This window comes from Cryptomeria japonica, chromosome 11 (genome assembly GCF_030272615.1).
Source record: "Cryptomeria japonica chromosome 11, Sugi_1.0, whole genome shotgun sequence".
In the NCBI taxonomy this organism is placed as follows: Eukaryota; Viridiplantae; Streptophyta; class Pinopsida; order Cupressales; family Cupressaceae; genus Cryptomeria; species Cryptomeria japonica.
Genome location: NC_081415.1, coordinates 58,880,600 through 58,902,317, shown reverse-complemented (window position 1 = coordinate 58,902,317; position 21,718 = coordinate 58,880,600). Strand labels below are relative to the sequence as shown.

The window sequence follows — 21,718 nt, the reverse complement described above, 5'->3', positions numbered from 1 at the left end:
CTTTTAAATGACTATTACTACGTGTGGGTCCACACCGATCCTTCAACCCCTATATAAGATGGATTGTTTCATTAGTTTGAATCATCTTTGGCAATTTCATCAACAACCTCAAATCCTAGTTGAAGAATTTGTATCTATAGCTATTGAATCCGAGGACAAAAACCTTAGGTTTTAGAGATCATTGGATGAAACCCTATTGGTTTCCTAGAGTTTGGAGGATGAAAACCTTTTAGATTCTTGAGGGCAACTTCATATAGACATTGCATTTGCACTTTAGTTGGAGACTTCAAATAATTTTAAAGATTTTAATAGTTGGGTATCTTCAAATTATTATTTTAATTGTTATAAAATAAAATGTTTGTAATAATTTTTACTAGAAAAGTATTTAAATGATATATTGAATTCTAGCTAGTATTATGTGCAAATATATTATATGTAATGTGGATACTTTATATTTTTATTGCTTCTAAAATATATTTTCAAAATATTTTGGTGATTATTTTATATGAATTTTTAAGGTAAGGGTCATTACAACAAGTCACACTAGTGGTTCTCAACACGACCAAGTTTTCATTTTTCAAGTACAAGAGAAAGAAAACTTCTATTTGTACAAAAGATTGATTTTTACATATGACAAAATCACATCAAACTAGATGCACGATCTAGTCCCAAGACCACTAAAAAACTAGATCCCAAATGTCTTAGGTGATTGATTATCAATCCAATTATATTATAATCTAGTTTTCAAGTCGTCGTTGTAGCATCATGATATTCAAAGACCTAATATTACAATATTTTAATGTAAGATCTAATCCATCTTAGTCCATTTAAATTTATACCTTAGACCTTTGTTTATGTTTATAAAATCTCAACTACTTATATATCTCAAGCTTATTCATTTTATATATATATATATATATATATATATATATATATATATATATATATATATATATATATATATATATATATATATATATATATATATATATGAGAGAGAATCGATTAAGTCAGCTAAGGCAAGGAGAGCAGAGTTGGCCTAATCTCAATAGGTCCAATCCCTTTTCCCTTTCCAGTGGGTAAGAACATGTGGCATAATAGGAAATCTTCCTTTCTCATCATTTACTTAATCAAGGGATACAAATCTCATTCATTTCTAGGGGTGGTCACCTTAAATAATGTAGGGAGGCACTTTTCTACAATCCCGAATTAAAAAGGCAACATTTATTGAACTTATATATAATATAAAAATAATAATATCATCTAAAAATTACTTTTTTCTCGTTGAAGTATGCTAAAGTAATATTAAAAGAGAACTAAACATAATAAATTTTGAAAAAATGTATCAATTAAAATGAGATCTAATCCATTGAAAGAAATATTACAATAACTCAATAAACAAGTGTGCTAGAATCAACACTCAATTCACAATCTATAACCTACGACGTGTGATGCACATTTTTGATATAATGAACGTAGCTTAACCAATTTTCCCTACATCAACACTTTTTGTATATGTGCCACGATCTTATTAATTCAATGGTAAATTGGTAGCACAATCTTATTAATAAAATAGTGAATCATAAATCTCTAAAAAAGTCTTGAAACATAATCTCATAAATTCAACAATAAACCATAAAACTTTTCAAAAAAATAAATCTCAAAGCATAATTTTATTAATTCATTAATACAACATAAATATTCTCTAGAGAGTAAATCCATACACCTATCTTAGGTAGGGGTCCCATGGGAGGGGCTAAAGGATTATTTGGAATCTTCTCCTAAAAAATAGAATCTCCTCATTTTTAGTGCAGCTCATGGGATCACTAGCTTCCTTCAATTTATGGGCTTAAATTTCTAAACAGAACTGTGCTACACATTTCATAGGACCACTCGCTTTAAAAAAATTCCTAAAAAATCTCTGCAGCACCTACTCTATTTTTTAGGAAGCCCCCTCCATGAGACCCCAGCCTTATTCCTTATTAAGTTTATTAGCAAACTTACAACTGCACCTCCACAATAGTATTGGTGCCAACACCCAATGTCTCAGGCAATGGAATACTTGATGTATCAGAGATTTGTTCAGCTAAATTTCCTTACATCATCTACATTGCTTGCACAATCTTATTGGTTCAATGGTAAATCCTAATCTCTTATAGGAGAAGTCCTATTGCCTACTATCATATGAATCTAGTAGCGACCCTGCCTTGACAAGAATTTCATACAAATGGGAGGCTTGACTTTGGTTAGGGCTAAAATAGACGAAGGGAGAAGCCAAAGGCCATCACCACATATAAGACCAGATGCCACTGCAGGCACAAGCATATCTGCCTTTCTAGGATTGAGCCTTTGCCATGTATACACAATCACTGTTCCAACACACATATCAATGGCAAAGTAAGCCCCCACAAGGAATGGAACAGCCATGGCCATTGGCAGAGGAACATATGGGGCAAATTTCTTTGGCAACACATGATCTTTAATAGCATTAATCACAAATCCCAATCCAAAAGCAGCATAACAGATTTGTAAACAATGCTTTGGCAGTGCAGAGAATCCTTCCACCCCAAGAATGGCCATGTTTCTGTATATGAGAGCATAGGGAGCTTTGTACTCCCCCTCAGGATTCCCCACATCAAAAGCCTTGTAGAAGAGCCAGAAGCTTAGTGGGCCAACAAAGCAGCCCATTACAGTTCCAATCAGTTGGCTTGCAAACATGGATCTTGGGGATGAAAGTGTTAGATACCCTGTTTTTAGGTCATGCATTAGATCTGAAGCAGTGGAGAGAATAGACTTGATGATTCCACAGGCAGCTAAGCCCGCAAGAACACCTCCATGCTCCTTCCCTGCCCAGGCTGCAAATATGAACAGTGCAACCTTGCCATAATTGTATGCTAAGTTCTGATCTGTCAGCCCTGCTCCATATGCATTGGAGAATGCCAGAATGGGGGCAAACAAGTAGGCAATAAATACATAGTACCATTTCATGTTAGGAAACATATGAGGAATCACTGCAATGGATATGGCCGCCAGAACTACATAACCGGATACAGCAACCCAAAAGGGTATTGACTCTTTCATGAACATTTCTGTGCGCTTCTTCTCGTCATAGGTTAGCTGTTTCTCAGCATCTGGAAATAGACAAGTCACATAAAAATTAATAAAACACCATATAATATATGGTCTGTTTTAAATAGCACATTTTAAGTTTTGATTTGTTTAGGTGATTTATTAGAAATCACACTTTTTTTTTCAGTAAAATCTATCCGTGAGTGTGATCTAAGATGAACCATACTCATTTTTTCAGTAAGACCCTTTTTTAAGTGTGATCTAAGCCCAACCACACTCATTTTTTCAATAAGACACATCTGTTAGTGTGATCTAAGACAAAACACACTTATTTTTTCAGTAAAACCCATCTATTAGTGTGATCTAAGACAAACCACACTCATTTTTTCAGTAAGACCCATCTATTAGTGTGATTTAAGACGAACCACAGTCATTTTTTCAGTAAAACCCATCTATCAGTGTGATCTAAGACGAACCAGTCATTTTTTCAGTAAAACCCATCTATTAATGTGATTAAAGACGAGTCACCAGACCAAATCAAAGGCTTAGAATGTACTGTTTAAGCCAAACCATGATATTTGCAAATAAAAATACATTTCAGTAAAACCCATCTATTAGTGTGATTTAAGACGAACCACCAGACCAAATCAAAACTTAGAATGTATTATTTAAACCAAACCATGATATTCACAAACAAATATACTTAAATGCTTAAATATTGTTTTTAATGTTTATCTAAGGATTTCTCTAAAAATTTAAAATAATACAGAAAAAAATGATATAAACTCACAGGAGTGGCTATCTGCTACGATCCCTATCCTTTTCGTCCTCTGTATATAAATGGTACTGAGTGTGATGTACATGATCTTCATGAAATTGTAAAGGCCATCTCCTAGAATGAGGGCAATGCACACAAACACCTGAACATTTGTAATGTGACTTGAAACAGTGGATATGTTGTTTTATTTTACAAATTTTGTACATATGTGGCATGAATTTAAACAGTCTGGCTCATTATGTTGAGGGACTTTTAACATAACCCTCAATGAAAATATTGAGGGTACAATCATGTATACCTTGTAGCCATTGAGGCTTTTCATGCTGCTTTCAGAAAGATTTTCTGGGTACCAGTTTCCTTTTTGGTTCCTGATCAGAGGCCACATAATTCCCCAGGAAGCAACAGCTCCGATAAGCAGAGAGATATTGACGATATGTGGGCAGATCATCCCTGCTCCCACATATGTCATACTGAAATCAAAGTAGAAACTGCCATGGAAAACAGATATCAGTGTAAAAGCCTGAGTGGGAAAAGATGAAAGAGAAGAGGGTACTAGTGGATTTACCTTTGCTTCCAGGCTTCTAATCCAAAAACAGGGAAACTTCCAAAACCGCAATTTTGTCCAGCACTGAAGAACCACTGGAAAAATCCCCAGAGGAAGCTCAGAGTGAAATACTTTCCAAAGCACTTAACCTGCTTCCTGTAATAAGAATAACTGTCTTTTGAATATTGGATCCAGGAAAATGTAGTTCAATTTTAATTTCTTAGGCTATGAAGTTCAGTCTTAATTTCATTGACCATTAGTTAATTTATTGCAGTGTATTCAATGTAAATATGGGTAGTATTGTACTACCATCAGGATGAGATAGTAAGAGAAAAGAAATATCATTCTGTTTCCTCTTAATAAAATCATTAGCTAATTTACTGTAGTGAATTAGATAATGTAAATATGGGTCACACTCATGATCTATAATCAGAATGAGATAGTAAGAAAAAAGGAATATCATTATGACAATAGATTATAGATTCTGATCAGAAATATTGATTAAAAAACAGTTTACATAACTTAATAACAAAAATACAAGCCAATAGAGAATGACATAAAATTTTCAGTCTATTAACATTAGCTTGTATATTTTTGGATTACATTATGTAAACTTTTTTCTTTAATTTTTCAGTCTGTCACATTCTATAATCTATAATCTATAATCTAATAGAGATATCAACCTTATAATAGACTATAGAATGTGACAGAAATTAATAAAGATTTTTTTTTCACAATCTAATAAAAGAAATACAAGCTAATGGAGAATGACAAAAGAATTTCACAATATATAACATTAGAGGAAGAGTATCAATAGTGGATTGCGTTCCAATAACCAATCACTCCATGTGCACCCAACCCCCCCAATTACTAATTTTAAAGGAACTAGAAAAACAATAATGAAAAGCTCATTAATAAGTTTCACATGTACCAATAGCCATTCATTTTTTAGCTTCTTTGAGCTTTTTGGATCCATAACTAGCCCATTTGTGTCCCACTACTGGGACATTTGTGTACCACTACTGGGACATTTGTGCACAACTATTGGAGCATTTGTCTACAAGTATTGACAATTTTGAGTGGACAGTAATTGAAACATCTTTAAATAGGTATTGGGTGACACTTTGAAATTTGTACTTTTTGACCCTTGTGTGCGTAATTGATCCCACATCATGCATCACTACTACTCAAAAGCCAGAACCTTAGTTATAAGCAATTAAGTCACATACGAAGACAACCAAAAACAAAAATCATCGAAATCTGATGTACCGTTTAGGAGTTCTAGGTGCACGAAGTTAACTATATCCATTATTGGTACGCTTCCCCCAGCGTGTATATTTTTGGATTAGATTATGTAAACTTTTTTATTATTAATGCTTTAAGTCACACTCCATAATTTATCATCAGGAGATAGGAAGAAAACAGAAATATCATCCTAATGATAGATCATACAGTGTGATCGGAAATGTTGATACAGAATAAAGTTTACATAATCTAACCAAAAAATATACAAGCTTATGGAGAATGATATAAATTTTCTAGTCTATAAGATTAGCTCGTATAATTTTGGACTAGATTATGTAAATTTTATTCTTTATTAATTTGAGAGACACTCCATAATCTATTGTCAGGATGAGATAGGAAGAAAACATTACTATCATCTTGATGGGTATTTTTGGACTAGATTATGTAAATTGTTTTCTTTATTAATTTGAGAGATCACACTCCATAATATATTGTCAGGATGAGATAGGAAGAAAACATAACTATCATCTTGATGTATCGTGATGATAGATCATAGAGTGTGATTGGAACGTTGATTAAAAAAGGTTTATATAATCTAATAAAAAAATATACAATTTAATGGAGAATGACATAAAGTTTTCCGTCTATAATATTAACTTTATATTTCTGGATTAGATTATGTAAACTTTTTTATTATATGTTTCAAGTCATACTCCCTGATCTATCATCAGGATGAGATAGCAAGAAAGCAAAATTATCATTCCAATGATAGATCATAAAATGTGATGGGAAATGTTGGTAAAAACAAAAAGTTTACATAATATAATTCAAAAATATAAAAGCTAATGACAATGGCATAAAATTTTCAGTCTATAACATTAGCATGTTTTTTTCTGGATTAGATTATGTAAAAAATTTTCTTCTCGGATCACACTCATGATCTATCATCAGAATGAGATAACAAGAAATATTATCTTCATGATAAGTTATAAAATGTGATCAAAACATTAATAAAGAAAAAAATTACATAATCTAATCCAAAACATACAGACCAAGAAAACAAATTATTCTTCATTTGAAACTTTTGATATCAAAATTAAAAATTACAAGTAATGCCATATGTTCAAGCCCTTCCATCTATTATCATTAAATTCTGTAACACCAATTTTTTTAATATTGAGTAAAGCTGATTAAAAAAATGCTACACCAATTTTAAAATTCTTACCTAGCCAATTTATCACCATATGGTGTGTGGAAACCATTGATGAGAACTGCTGTTGCTGTACCACTGGGATAAGTTAGCTTATGGTCAATGATTAGTACCTGTAATCAAATTAGTTATCCAAAACAAAGTCAGTCAGCCAGTGACTTGCACAAACATTACCCAAACATGATTCATTCGAAGCTAAAACTGGATTAGTTTACCTCAAAATCAATATTCATAAAACTGGATTAGTCTACTTCATAGCCAATTTTCATACCTTCCTCAGAGGCACTAGAGCTAAGATGCCAATAAATGTAACAACAAAAAGGAACCCAATCATCCAGCCAAGAGCAGGCTCCTTAACAGTATCTGGGGTATTTCCTTCTGTATTACTTCCTGCCTGTTCATAAGTCTTTCTATTCATGCCCAGCAAATAAGATCCAAATCCCCCTAATTACCATATTCAAGAAATTAGTACATTGCATTCCCATACTTGGAAATTCTAGTCACTAGATAATCAAAGCAAAGAATGCATAACATCTTCAAACTATTGATGAAAAATACAGACCACCATATGCAGTGCTATAACAAGCTACAATGCAGGTCTGGATGACAGTGTTTTCCTGTCTGGTGAAAGGAGTTTTGGACAACCCAATTTTCTCCATTACTTTTGTCAATGTCCTCATGACAACAAATGCCAACAGCCCAGCTGAAACATTCATTGTAGGCACCAGCCCAGTGGTGAGATTGAGCTTCATAACTATAATGCTGAACATAATTCCTAGGAACAGGGCCACCAAGAACCCTCTCAAAGTCATTTGCTCCCACCATGAAGGCACATTCCTGCACTCAAAGATCTCTTCTATGCTCAATTCTGCAACAACCTCATCTTTTCTTCCACTTTCTGTAATTTCCTCTGCCTCACCATTAGAACTCTTGTCCTTCACATAGGATCTATGATGCCCACCATCATGCATCTCCTCTGAACTCATTTGAAACAGGAAATGAGTTGCAGGATGTGATATTACAAGAATATTTTGCCCCTGAAAATGAATTTATATAGCAGAGAGAGAACCCAACACTGAGCTGGTTCATATAGTTGATATAATATTGCATTGACAATGCTTATCCATGGTGTACTATGCATTGTACAGTACAATTTGTACTGTGGAATGTGTTATTGTTGACTTTAAAAGGTGTAATAAGTAAACTTAACATGTTCAAAATATAAGGAATTGAGTTCGATCTTGTATCGAATTTAGATAGTAAGTGATAGTGATTTGTTCAGTTATGTATAACTTGGAAGATTTGTTTCTAATTTTTGAATCACACGATGATTTTATCTTAAAATTTGTCAAAGAAAGGTGATTCATACTTTAATTGTAACAATATAAAATAGCAAAAAAAAATTAGGAAAAAAAAGGATAGAAGAATATATGGTAGGCAGATAAAGTAATCTTGATAAAATAAAAATAGTATAAGCAAAATTATTCAAATTTTAAAAATATAATAAATATTTCATTATATTTTCAGTAGGTAATTATTATTATTTATCTACACAAGCACTTTTCATTTTTATTTTTTCAAAAATTTTATTAGTGTTTCATTGAAATACTTAATTTCGATTAGATTTTTTTTTTTTTTAATATTAATTTATAAAGTACATTTTCATATTGTGTACATAACCCATTCAAATTTTCACAAGAAAAAGATTTATTAGTTGGAAGAAGGACATGATATTATGAGAGTATTTGATATTCAAGATGTAAACATTTCTAATGTGCATCTATTAAAATTAAGAGGGAAAAATAATCGCACCTAAATAACAAGGCATTAATTGTTACCATTAAATTTGTAACTCAAGGGAAAAGGATATGACCATTGAATTTGAATGCTCATGTGGAAGACATGTGCTCTACAAAGTCATTTTAGTTTTAAGGTTCATAAGATAAGTTTCATATTGTTCAAGAAATTTTGAGTCTTTTTGAAGTTGATATGTCTAGAATACACGTGATTTAGGAAACCAAAAATTGAACCTTGTATTTGAGGAATGTAGTTAGGAAATGATTGATCAATTTGGAGAATAATTTAATATTATAGTAGAAAATCATGTTGTAAATGGCCAAGGAAATGTTAACCTTCATGAAAATCAACATATTCAACAAGAAGTAGGCTTAATCCTTCCCACTAAACTTTAAGATAACCACCATGGTTAATGGAGGTGTAGTGGACCTTAACATTAACTTACACCCTATTTCAAATATTCTCCTTGGGTCCTTGAAGTTTTCTTCTATTTGAAATTTAAGATTTTGGAATTGACTAGAATCATAAATCTATTGTGGTTCCCCAATGGTAAATTTGTTGTTACCTGTCTACATATTTTCTTAGCTAGATCATGTAGCCCAAAATCCTAATTTGCCCCTAAATCTATATAGCATTCTCTCCCTCTTTGCAATCTCCACAATTTACATAATAATTTTCCACTTGAGATGCCTTTAGTATAGTTGATGGAGAAAGAGAAGGGAAAGCAATACTTGAAGGGATAAAAATGGAAGAAAGAATAAATTGAGGAAAAAAAGGTAGCTTCATAATTAATTCAAAAGAAAAGAAGGAGCACACGAAGTTAGAAAAATAAGAAGCCAAAAAAAGAGCATGATATAATTCAAGGAGAGAAGGAAAGAAAACAAAAATAACTCATAAGGGCAAGGAGGGAGTTAAAGAGACAAAATTGTTTGAGCCATATATTCAACCCTTTATCTAAGCAATATAATTTGTTTAGGGACACGTGATAAACATTCATTGTCCTTAATATTTTTAGATTATTATATTGGGGCCCTATTAAGGTCCCCCAATCCTACCATCCACCCATAATATACACTAAAAGAAAAATCGCATATAAAACCTATAACTAGGCATAACAACATATAGCAACAACCATAGATAAACAATATTCTAGACATATACAACCATTAGAAAATTTTATCAACCAGAGATATTACATCACTACCATAATAGAACATAAAAATATCTTTTGATACAAGAGCATCTAGGGTGTAAGAGCAATCTTGCATTACCCAAAAAGAAAATTGTTCTTTTTCAATAAAGTCTAGAAATGGCAAATTTATTATTTGTGCAAAAAAATAAAAATAGAAATGAAAAATAATATAATAAATAAAAAGTTAGTTATCATAAAAAGTTACTTTTATAACTTTTCATTTAGTAAATGTATAGTTAGTTATGATAAAGTTACTTTTATAACTTGTCATTTAATAAAGTTGATGTTAGTTATCTTAGGTGAGATTCTAGATAAAGATTACTCATAGATCATTATTTTATAATTGCTTTACACATTTAATTTGGTATCAAGGGTAGTTGTAACTACTCCATCATCTCTTGCCTATAGAAGTAAAGAGGCGAAAAGGCTTTGGAAGGATAATAAGATGGTTAGATTGCAAATAGACAAGCAATAAAGCATGAAACACAAACAATGCAATAAAAACCCAGTTATACCTTGCTTTCAGCTTCTTCCTCAATGGAGCTTGGATGAAGTTGAAGTGCGCCCAAATGCCTCCAACGTGATGTTGATTTGCTCCTAGATTGCTTGATGTGGATGTGGATTGATCTCCTTTTGCTCAACAAGATTAATGGATTATTGGATTGGATTTGGATGATGGATAAAAGGATTTGATAATGTAGGATTATGAGGACATGAAAGAGGGATGATTAGAAGAGGATGAGAGGAGAAAAGAGCAGCATAAGAATGTCATAGAAGATGCTGATGATTTGTGAAGAGAAGAGGCTCCAATTTATAGATTGGAGGATGCCAATGGAGGGCCAATATTGATTTGAGATAGGAGGCATGGATCAAGGGTGCCTTGGGAAAATAAACAGGAATATAAAATTCCTTGGGAAAAGGGGGGAGAAATTTGAATTTCAAACATGAGGAATTAAAATTTTCAAAATAAGGATGCATTGAGGGATTCAAAGAAATTTGAATTTATTTGAAAGACTCAATGTTGATGTGACATGAGTGGGAATTAAAAATTGAGGGATAATGATAAGCATGATTATGAGAGATTCTAGAATGATTAATTAGGTTGAGTGGGATTAGGAAAAGTGATTTGTAGGAATCACATGACTAGGTTAATTAATTAGAATTAATTCAGTGGGTTTAGAGGAAATAATTATTGGAGGGGAAATTAGAAGAATAGGGAAATAATTAATAATAATGATAAAATTAATTATTGGACAATAATGATAGAATTAATTAAATTAGATTTAATTAACACTGAGAAGAATAAGGATAACACGATTAAGTCAATTAATTACGTTGACAGGTTTAAATTAATTAAATCTTAATTTTGGGTGTCTACAATAAGCAAGGCATATGTTTATTTGTAATCATCCTCAAGCATTATCAATCTATGCATTGTTAAGCATTTTCCCTCTATTTCTTTGTTTTTGTTATGTGTTTGGATTTGTAAGGGGAGTGCCCTTCATCAAGTGGTATCAAAGTGGGAGTTCTTAAGTGTGCAGACAGAGCATCGAACATGAGGCAGTTTGCACCAAGACTGTTGTGGTTGTGGCTCGTAATTGAGATGCCTCCAAGGGCAATGTGTGGTATGCATGGTGACGAAAATGTTGGTAGAAGAAATGTTGGTGGAAGACATTTTGTTCCAAATGAGGATTTTAGAGTCCTCTAGAGACAAGTACAAGAAATGCAAGTAGATTTATGTAAAGGAGTAGAACAAAGAAGACAAGATGAAAGTGAATATGAAATTGATGAGGAAGGACAATTCGAAGAAGAACAAGTGTTTGTGTGAGATCTTGAAGAGGAAAGATTCTTAAGAGCCATATCCAAGATTGGAAAAGGGCCAAAGGTGGAAGTTCCCACATTTTCTGGAAGTCTAAATCCAAAGGAGTTGATCGATAGGATAAATGATATTGAAAAATATTTTGAGTATGAAGAAAGGGTCAAGTTTGCAAAGACCAAGCTAAAGGGTCATGCAAGCATTTGGTGGAAAGAATTCCAGTTGGAGAGAAATAGAAGGAGTAAAGACAAGATAACAAGATGGGATTAGATGGTGGAGAAATTAAAGAGACAATTCATTCCCATGTATTATGAACTTGAATTGTTATTTAGAAAATGCAAAGTTTGAAGCAAGCAAGCAATTATGTTAAAGACCATACCAAAGAGTTCTATCAAGTCCTAATTAGAATAGGTTATTCTAAGGCAAAGAGGAGAAGATAACACATTACATCAATGGGTTGAAGCCAAGTATACAAGAGGAGCTAATTCTAGTCTAAATGACTACTACCGAGGATGCATATTAATTTGCTTTGAAGGTGGAGGAGAAGCTAAATAGAAATTAGAAAGCAAGCAAAGAGAGAAAGGATGATCATATGGAGATCGAAATGGAGCTCAAAAAAAGATTGAAGAAGCTAGTTGGATTCAACACCAAAAGGGAGACAATGCCTACCATCCCTGAGAATCATTAAATAGGAAGAGGGAGATTTGGACGTGGTTCTAGAAAAGGAAGATTTCGTGGAACCTATTTCTAGTGTAGAGAAGAAAGACATTGTTCCTTTGAGTGTCCTCAACATCAAGGGATGATTAAAAGAAGACTCGAGAGTAATTTCAGAGTTGCCCCATGTAGATGAAGATGTTGAGTCTTCACATTTTGAAGATGCAGAAGGAGAAGAGGCTCTTGTTAGAAGAAGTGTCTTGGTGAATAAAGCTCAAGGTGGACCCAATTTAGAGGAAGAGCTTGTTTCGCACCAGATGCAAATGCAAAGGAAAAGTTTGCAATGTGATCATTGATGGTGGTAGCACTAACAATCTTGTGTCAGAAGAGATGGTTACTAAGTTGAAGTTAGAGAGGAGAAAACATCCACATCCCTATCGGATTGCATGGTTGTAGAATGGTCATACGGTTTTGCTTAATGAGCAGTGTTTGGTAAAATTCAAAATTGGGAACAACCATGATGAGATACTTTCTGATATTTTGCCTATGGATGTTTATCACATTTTGTTAGGGACGCCATGGAAATTTAATTGAAGTGCAATACATAATGGATATGCAAACACCTATTCATTGACGAAGGATGGAGCTCACCACAAATCGAAGCCCCTAAAGGAGGAAGAAGAAAAGGTATGCACTAATACTAGAATTGGTTTGGTTAATGGCATGAGAGAACTAGTGAAAGAAGATGAGGACGAAGAATATTATATACTAATGCAACTTACAATAGTATTGCTTGCAAAATGATCAAAATTTCTAGTAGAACAAGATGAGGTAAAATCTGATTCTTGTGATGAGAAGGATAAGATTGGGATGCAGAAGGACATAATGACAATGAATCCTTTGGAAGAAAAGACTACAATTGAAAGTGAAGAAGTCAAGGAAGAAGAGAAAGTGGGGTTCCCTGATGGTTTCTTATTTAATATTGGTGAAGATGAGTCTCTCCTATTAGAAGAGGGGATAAGAAAGACTAATAATTTGGTGCAAATTGAAAGTGATGAATCCCATGGTGTTTTTGGTAATAGTGTTTTGAATGTAGAGAAGAGCAAATTTGTAGTAGACACATGTCTTTCTAAAGGCATGGAAAATATAGAACACCATATTGTGTTAAAACATATTTAGCTATGAGTTGCTTTTTTACAACTAGTTATGCTTTTTTGATTAAGTTCACTTAAGAGTGCTTATTTTATTTGTGCACCTAGTTTAGCTTTTTATGCATCTAGTTTAGCTAGAGTTGAGAATTATTTAGCTCCACATACTTGCACTTTAGTTCTCCTAAATTTAGCTCTATGCTTTCTTTATAAGCACCTCATTGTACAATTGTAATTCATCATGTAATTTTGTATTCTTTGATTTTGAGTAATATAGCGTTCATTTGTGCAGCTCTCATTTGTGGAAGGTGTTATTCCTTGTCGTTTGATCTTAATAATTAAATTACTATATGATGCAAATCTTCAATGCTCTATACAGGGGATGTTCAACATTATCTTCTAGAATCAATCCAACAACAAAACCTCACTCTGAACATACCATAATACAATCTACATCTCAAGAATGTAATATATAGGCCTATATATTATATTATTGAGATGTCATCCTAGAAACGACAAATGATTGCCCAAAACCATGGACTTAAACCATGTTCTAGGTCTTGGTTCATCTAGTCTAAGTTGGATCCATGCACCCTTTCGCATATGTAAGACCTCAAATCATAGAAAGTAAATCCCAAGTTATAGATGTTTTAACCCTATGACTAGGATGTCACATATAACTCCCAATTGCTTCATATTGGATGACGTATATAACACTTATAATTCCATCACATACAACTATTATTAGATAGTCAAAGACATGCCACCTAATCAACTATGTAACCACCATCTTACATGAGCTTACACATGACATATGCATCTTACATGACATATGATAAATTGGAAATCTTACATGACACATATGTTCTTACTCTTACAATTATACAAATGCCAAGTGGTGTAATGTGTCATATAAAGAATCTCAAAATTAAGTTCAAAAGTGTAATGTCATTTTCCAAAGGGCTCAAATATAACAACACAATATAAATATTTTTTTTTGTAATTTTAGTTATGTTTGTATCATTTCAAAAACAATAAAACAAATTGAGTTGCTTGAATGATATGTGAATAGTTCAAAACAAATGGTAAGTTAATAGTAGATCGATTTGCATGCAAATTGGATCGTGTGGTCAATTCAAATATTTCTTAATATAAATTATCATTCCTTAACATGTGATACAAAGCTCATTTTAGATGGGTCCACAAAATTATAGATTTTTTAGATGAAAAATTGAAGGTTTTTATTGAATAGGAAAGAAAAATATTTTTGCGTGTGTACACACACATACATATAAAGTCACTTCTAAATCAACCTCTTCTCCTATTAATTAAATAAATTATTCAGTTTATTTAAATTAATTCATTAAGCCACTCTCTAAATCAATTAAATGAATAAAGCACATTTATTTAATTTAACCCCCTTTCCTCATTTAAATAAATAAATACATATTTATTTAAATCCCTAAACTACCCCCCACTTGCATTCTCCTACAAATGCAAGTTGCACCTATTTAGTTGAAATAAAGTAATTTTATTTTAATTAAAATCTTATTTTCTCTCACCCACCAAACCCACTAGACTCTTCTAACCCATTCTAGATCTTCTAATCCATTCTAAATTAGCCTAATCACCCCCCCTAATTATTGTCACATTCCTAAGCAACTTGAAGTCACTTCTTAAAGCCTCAAAGTCTTTGAAAAGCATTAAAAGGCTTTATGTCTTCAATAAGTTAACCCCTAAAGTCTTCCAAACCATTTATGGCTCTTACATAACCATTAATGGCTAAACTCAGCTCACCCACATGGTTAGAGACTTTCCCTCTAACTCAACCCTCATTTAACTCATGGGTCTCTTCAAGCATTTATTGCTTTGACCATGGTTATCCCCACTAACTCTTGCACAAGAGTTTGTCCATTGGATAAAGGCATTATTCATTGGATAAAATCTTTGTTCATTCAACTCAACACTAACCTTACCTCCCAAGGTAACCTTCATGTCATCTCAAGCATTTAATGTGTCTTCCCTCTCCTCTCAAGCCATCTCAAGCCATCTTCATTTTCATAACCTTGAATCTTCATAAGACATCCATAATAGTGCAAAAAGATGAGGGCTACACTCATTTGGAACTTGAAGAAGAGAGAAACAAAGGAGGAGAAACTATGAGCATGTTGGAGAGAATTTGGGAGGGTTTAGTGTCTTTCCTCTGTTTTTGTGTTCTTTTTATAATCTGTATGATATATCTATTTATATACATACATACATACATACATACATACATACATATACATACATACATATACATACATACATACATACATACATACATACATACATACATACATATATGTTCGATTTTGACAAGGTCTACAACAAAATGAGGTAGAAATTTATCATTAAAATACTACAATGGTTGGGATTTGGTCCCAAAATTTGTAAACACGTTCAAATGTCATTCCAAGATACTAATTCTCATCTAGTTATCAACAATTCATTAATAAATTTATTCCCTTTACAACGTTCCATTAGGTAGGGATGTCCATTATCACTGTTCCTCTATGTGTTGGTTGTTGGTGCACTAGGTTATTTACTACATAAATTTCATGAAATGAATTTAATTCAAGGTATTGACATTCCGAACAATGTAGTTATTAATAATTCCCATTTTGTTGATGATAGTTTGATATTTATTTAGAATTCTAAAACCTAAATTAATAATTTTTTGGAAGTTATTAAATTGTATTGCATGGTTTCAAGATCTAAATTAGCCTATTAAAAATTATGATCCAATTCCTCACTCAATACCTAAAGAATGGAAATAAATTAGACATGATCAGATCACTAGATATTTGGTCATTCCTTTTGTATTGGGGGTCTCCCTTTCTGAGATGTGGAATTGGTTCTTAGTTAAATTGAAAAACAAGATTTAAATTAGGGAAACAAATTCCTATCTCTTGTTGGAAAAATATAGGTGATTAATCTTTTTTTTTTTTTGCTTCTCATGTAGTTATTCCTCTTGCTTGATGCCCTGTAAAAAAGGTTATGATGACTTAAACAAAATAGCTTGTAAATTATTATGGTCTAACTGGGATGGGAAGACAAGTTTCTAAGCTTCCTCTTGGTTACACTGCATACAACCTAAAGGTAGAGGTGGGTAGGGCTATTCTATCCTAAGAGACAAGGAGCATGTTTAGCAGCAAAATGGATCATTAGAGTCATAAATGGTGAGCAACCTTGGAAAATATTGGTCCACCATTATATTGCTTGTGTTGCTACTAAATACAAATGGAAATATGTTGGATAGATTGACAATATTTTGATGGCTCCCCTCTTTCACATGAAGGCTTTGTTCCCCTTACAATCATTTGGAAAGCTTGACAATATGTTCGTGGATTTTTTACTTGGATGGAATCTCTTCAACATGGGTTTAGTTTTTCCTCTTCTTCCATTTGGTGGAGAAAAACAAGTTCAATGTCATGGGCAACCTCTTGCGATCTGCTTTCCCAAACATGCCCACTACTTTTTTAGTAATGGAGTGTAGCAATTTAGTGATATCTGGGACTCCAGCTCAATAGACTAGGTTGATTGGCTTAACATAAAAAATAAAATAAATAAATAAACTTTTTCATTATAAACAAGAGTGTTAAAGGGTTCTTTACCTTTTCGAAGTCCTTGGTTCCTACAGATTTTCTTATGAAATTGTGCACTACTCTATAATGAAGCGGTTTTAAATATTGGGTTTGGCTTGGGAAAATTCCTTTTTTTAATTTTCCTTTGAAGAAAATTTATTCAAAAATTTTGTTGAACTCGAAGTTAAATCTCAGACTTCAAATCAAATGGGGATGCCAATTTAAAGAGAAGAAGTGGAGGATTCGAAGCACGCAAATATATGGAGGTCTAGAGTTGAAGCTAATGCTCAAATCATGGCATGGAAGATCGTATACATTAAATTTACCTATTGGTGATAAATTGAAAATTTTAAATATTCAATCAATCAAGTGCCCTTTATTTCAACAAACTGAAAACATAAAATATACCTTTTGGGGCTACTTTTGGGCTAAAATGAAATGGGGAGCAATTTTTGATCAATTTTCTGCTATGTTCCGAGCAGCTTCAAAAGTTCTTCACATTTCAAATGTAACTGTTTTAATTTTACTTGTAAAGAGTATGCTTTAGTTTACTAGCATGTTAGTTATGAAGTTGTTTCAAATTTCTTTGATAGTATATGTCTTAGCCTATGTTATCTAGTATTTGTTGTTGTATTTCTTCTTTCTATTTACTTTCTTGTAGTCCTCTTTTGTAGGGCTGTCATTCTTTCTTATAATTCAACTTTGATCAATAGAAAAGCAAATCTTACTCATTTTATTTAATTAATTTATATTAAATTAAAGAAAAACCTATTTTTCTTTACAAACAACTATTTAAAAGGCAATTGATTAATTTTTTTAAATAGTATAAAAAAAACTATGACGAGAAGAAAAAATATTCTATAAAAATTAGACATAACAAATTGAATTTTTAGACAAATCTTATCTCCCAATGAAGTTAGATAAAGAATGCAGATCTCAACAAATTAGTTTTGGAAGATTTGGTAATATAACAGGTTTGTATTGAACTAAGAAGGTGAACAAGATGGGGATAAGATGGAGTCCCCCTCTTTCAAAGTTCTATCAGTAGAATTTCGATGGGGCTTCTTTGGGTAATTCAGGTGTTTTTGGCATAGGGTGTATTATCAAAGATCACAAGGGAAGTGTCACTTCAACTAGGATAGCCTAAATTCAAGATGGTTCCAATAACTTAGCAGAAGATAATGCACTTTTTTTTGGTGTCAAACTTGCATGGGGTGAACAAATTCAAAACCTTGAGATTGAGGGGGACTCCACGAATGTTATTTTGGTCCTCAAAGGATTTGCTTCCCCAAGTTGGAAGATGAATTACGTCACTCAAGATGCCCTTTCAATTATGCATTAATTTCAAAGCTATACATTTATGCAGTGTTTTAAAGAGGCCAATCAAGTAGCACATTACCTTTCTCTTTCTGATGTGATGCTTATATCGAGTCTTAAGGATAAAATCAGATTTGACATAGACACCATTATTAATGAATAGACTTTCTAACATGTGTTTTTTGTAGTTTGATTTTCTCTCTGGTGTTCAAGATTTAATTGAAGTCATTTTATACTTTGGCAGCCGCTTTTTGACATGGGGTGGGTTCCCAATTTGGTCATGATGCTTATTATCCTTGTTAGAGTTATCTTTTATTAGCTAATAATTATTTATTTAATTATTAGTCTATTATACTCTATGCTTAAGCTAAACTTAGGAATCTTATAATTATTTAGGGTTTTCACCTTTAGGGTTTCGATTATCCTCTTATAAGGATTCTCTCTTTGTATTTTTATAACAATTGTAATTATTGAATTGCATTCTTGTTGCACAATCAATATGACTCCTCTTTTCTGGATCTCTGAATTCTGGCCTCCATAGCTTTTTTGCTTATCTCCTTCTATGACAGGTTTGCATGGAGGTGATCTTTGGGAGCTGTAGAGTTGATTTTTCCTCAACTCCAATATGGTATCAGAGCTCCAGATCTACATGTCCTTGTTATGTTCATGAGAGTTTTTGGGCCTTGTTCTTCAGATCTGTGTATTCGAGGGTTTGTGCAATTTTTTCTTTCATTTATGGGGTAGCTGAATTTTTGGTACATTTTGGTGCCAAAAGGACCTCACGATTGGATTCAGGAGGCTATTTCCATGAATGTTGATATAAAATTTGATATATTTTGGTGTCAGGTGTTCAGGAGGCAAAAACAAAATTAAGCCTAGGTCGTACAGCTTCAAGCACATAGTTTGAGAAAAAAAAATTGGGTGCAGTTTAATAGCTTGCCCAAACCAACAGGGTTAACACGAACTGCTGGCGGTCTGTTAACCATTGGGGCCGCATTAGCGGTTACTGTCGATGGTCTTTACACAAGCCAAGAACTGTTGTCGTTGCCGCCCAGGACCTGCTTTCTCCGTCGCCTGCTCTACTCGGCCCCCGCCAACCCACCCAGCCTGACCACCACCGCCTGCTCCACAGCCCAACCCGGCCGCCACTGCCTGCTCCACTTGGCCGACTGGTCCCGCCTCCCCTACCAACCCACTGGATGCCCACCCTTCACCTGCTCTGCCCGGTCACCACCCAGACACCACCTCCTTGCCACCATTAGGGGAGGCTTTTTTCTTGAAGGTGTTTTTTGGCAGGCTATTGGTTTTTTTGCCATAACTTGGGTATACAAAGTAATTTTTTGCAAAACATTATATCATCAGAAAGCTCTTTCTGAGCTCTATCCAAATCGGGAGGTTCAAATTTTTTATTTTTCTTTTTTGATGGTGGTTTTTGCTGTCAAAGCCAAAGGTTCTTTTTTGCACTCTAGGAGACATAACTTGAGCATGCGACCTCCGTTTTTCGAAAACTTTATATCGTTGGAAAGATTGTTCTGTGTTCTTTCCATTCATATGATTTTTGTTTCCAAATTCCTCTCCAGGTATATTTTATTCATTTTTTTGCTTTTCAACACTTTGGTGAATATCTTGGATGTTTTAGGTCTTGGAATCTCTTTCTTTGAGTAGGATGTCTCGTCTTTGGCTGTTCTTTCTGTTTCTAGTATTTTATCTCTTATGATCCTTGTAGCATTTCATTTATGCAAACACACTAAGATAAAGTGCCATCATGCATTGTATACTTGGGATCTTGCACATCTTGTGCCTTATTGTACATGCACTACTTATAAAGTGTCATGGGGGGGTTGATGTTTGCCTTTGTTTGCCATATACCTTTGTCACGTGAGTGTTCCTTCCACAACATTAGCCTCATGATGTGTGTCAAGTGAGTGTTCCTTCCACGACACTATGTACTTTCTCTGCACCTTCAATTTTCCTGGTTCTTCGTCATGCAATTCTTGTTGGACATTCTTTTCAATGTACCTATCCCTCTCCCTTTTCAGCATTATGGGGAGGTTTGTCATGTTGTTCTAATGCTTCCTTGGTTTGATTGATCAACTCTTCAAGATTTGGTGTTTCATGCCATCTGTATCTTCGAGTTCAGTTGTTTGCCTTTGTTTGCCATCTGATTTGAGTAGTGTCATTTGAGGGCACTCATACAGATTACAGTCTTCTCTACCTGGTCATGTTCTATTTCAGTGGAGGTTCTTCAAATTAGCAGTTACTCTTCAACAGTGTTTGCAGCTATTTCATGCTTCAGTGATGTTCTTCATTCTCTTTTTTTTGTTCCTATCTTTTGGAACACTCTTGTTTGGAGGCTTCTTATTCCTTCACTTGAGCTTTCATCTCTTCTTGGAGAGGAGTTTTGTTCCCACGTGGTTTTCTCCTTTTTCTCCACTTTACAAAGATTTTATTGTACTTGGATACCTCATTAGGCCTAGTTGTCAGGACCCATTGTTGCTTTTCTGCATTTTTTACATGCTTTTTTAGTCCTTAGTTATTTTTTAGCTACTCCCTAAGTTCATCTTAAGGTGGGGTGTTAGAGTTATCTTTTATTTGCTAATAATTATTTATTTAATTATTAGTCTATTATACTCTATGCTTAAGCTAAACTTAGGAATCTTATAATTGTTTAGGGTTTTCACCTTTAGGGTTTCGAGTATCCTCTTATAAGGATTCTCTCTTTGTATTTTTATAACGACTGTAATTGTTTAATTGCATTCTTGTTGCATAATTAATATGACTCCTCTTTTCTGGATCTCTAAATTCTGGCCTCCATAGCTTTCTTGCTTCTCTCCTTCTGTGACAGGTTTACATGCAGGTGATCTTTTGGAGCTGTAGAGGTTATTTTTCCTCAACTCCAATAATCTTGGTGGCTTCACTCTTTTCCAATGTCATTTTGCTTCATTTTGTTATGATTAGTTTTTTTATTCTACATCAATACGTATCTCATGGTTGTGTGTGGGAGATGAGATCATCTTTATATTCCATCACCTTATGCTCATTTAGGGTGCATAAATACTAAAGATTTGGTTTCTGCGAAATGATGGTTGGTTTATCATGGGGAGTACGGGACCTAGACAATTAGAGCCTTTTGGTGACTGTCATTGTGTGAGGTTGCATTTTCTCACATTTTGTGGCACCCCAGTGCTATCAATTAATTTCCTACACGTGTTTTCCGGATTTTGAACTCCTTTTTTGGCCAAGAATGTCATTATGCTTCTCATTCTAGTTTCTCTTTTTTTTCTTTCTAATTTTCTCGTCATGATGAACAAGGTCATTTTGT

At 33.4% G+C, this 21,718-nt stretch overlaps 1 protein-coding gene across 3 annotated transcripts; it reads right to left on the bottom strand.

Moving 5' to 3' along the window:
* Nucleotides 1–1,654: 1,654 nt before the first annotated feature.
* Nucleotides 1,655–7,843, bottom strand: LOC131051404 (metal-nicotianamine transporter YSL1). 3 transcript variants are annotated; one of them, XM_057985923.2, is made up of 7 exons: nucleotides 7,409–7,843; nucleotides 7,118–7,290; nucleotides 6,862–6,959; nucleotides 4,413–4,547; nucleotides 4,146–4,335; nucleotides 3,860–3,989; nucleotides 1,655–3,131 (listed from the first exon to the last, which is right to left on the bottom strand). In XM_057985923.2, exons 1-7 carry the CDS (start codon nucleotides 7,830–7,832, stop codon nucleotides 2,191–2,193), a joined length of 2,091 nt encoding a protein of 696 aa, XP_057841906.2. In that variant the 5' UTR covers nucleotides 7,833–7,843; the 3' UTR covers nucleotides 1,655–2,190. The 3 variants fall into 3 exon arrangements, with proteins under 3 accessions (XP_057841906.2, XP_059070220.1, XP_059070221.1); XM_059214237.1 differs by lacking the exons at nucleotides 4,413–4,547; nucleotides 6,862–6,959; nucleotides 7,118–7,290; nucleotides 7,409–7,843 and having other exon boundaries at nucleotides 3,860–3,961; nucleotides 4,146–4,275; XM_059214238.1 differs by lacking the exons at nucleotides 3,860–3,989; nucleotides 4,413–4,547; nucleotides 6,862–6,959; nucleotides 7,118–7,290; nucleotides 7,409–7,843 and having other exon boundaries at nucleotides 4,146–4,230.
* Nucleotides 7,844–21,718: the final 13,875 nt, after the last annotated feature.

Coding starts and splice junctions, on each gene's coding strand:
- LOC131051404 (XM_057985923.2), bottom strand. CDS start 7,832: ATGAGTTCAGAGGAGATGCATGATGGTGGGCATCATAGATCCTATGTG. Junction 4,548..6,861: donor TATGGTGATAAATTGGCTAG/GTAAGAATTTTA, acceptor TTCTTATTACAG/GAAGCAGGTTAAGTGCTTTG. Junction 3,990..4,145: donor AAAGCCTCAATGGCTACAAG/GTATACATGATT, acceptor ACAAATGTTCAG/GTGTTTGTGTGCATTGCCCT.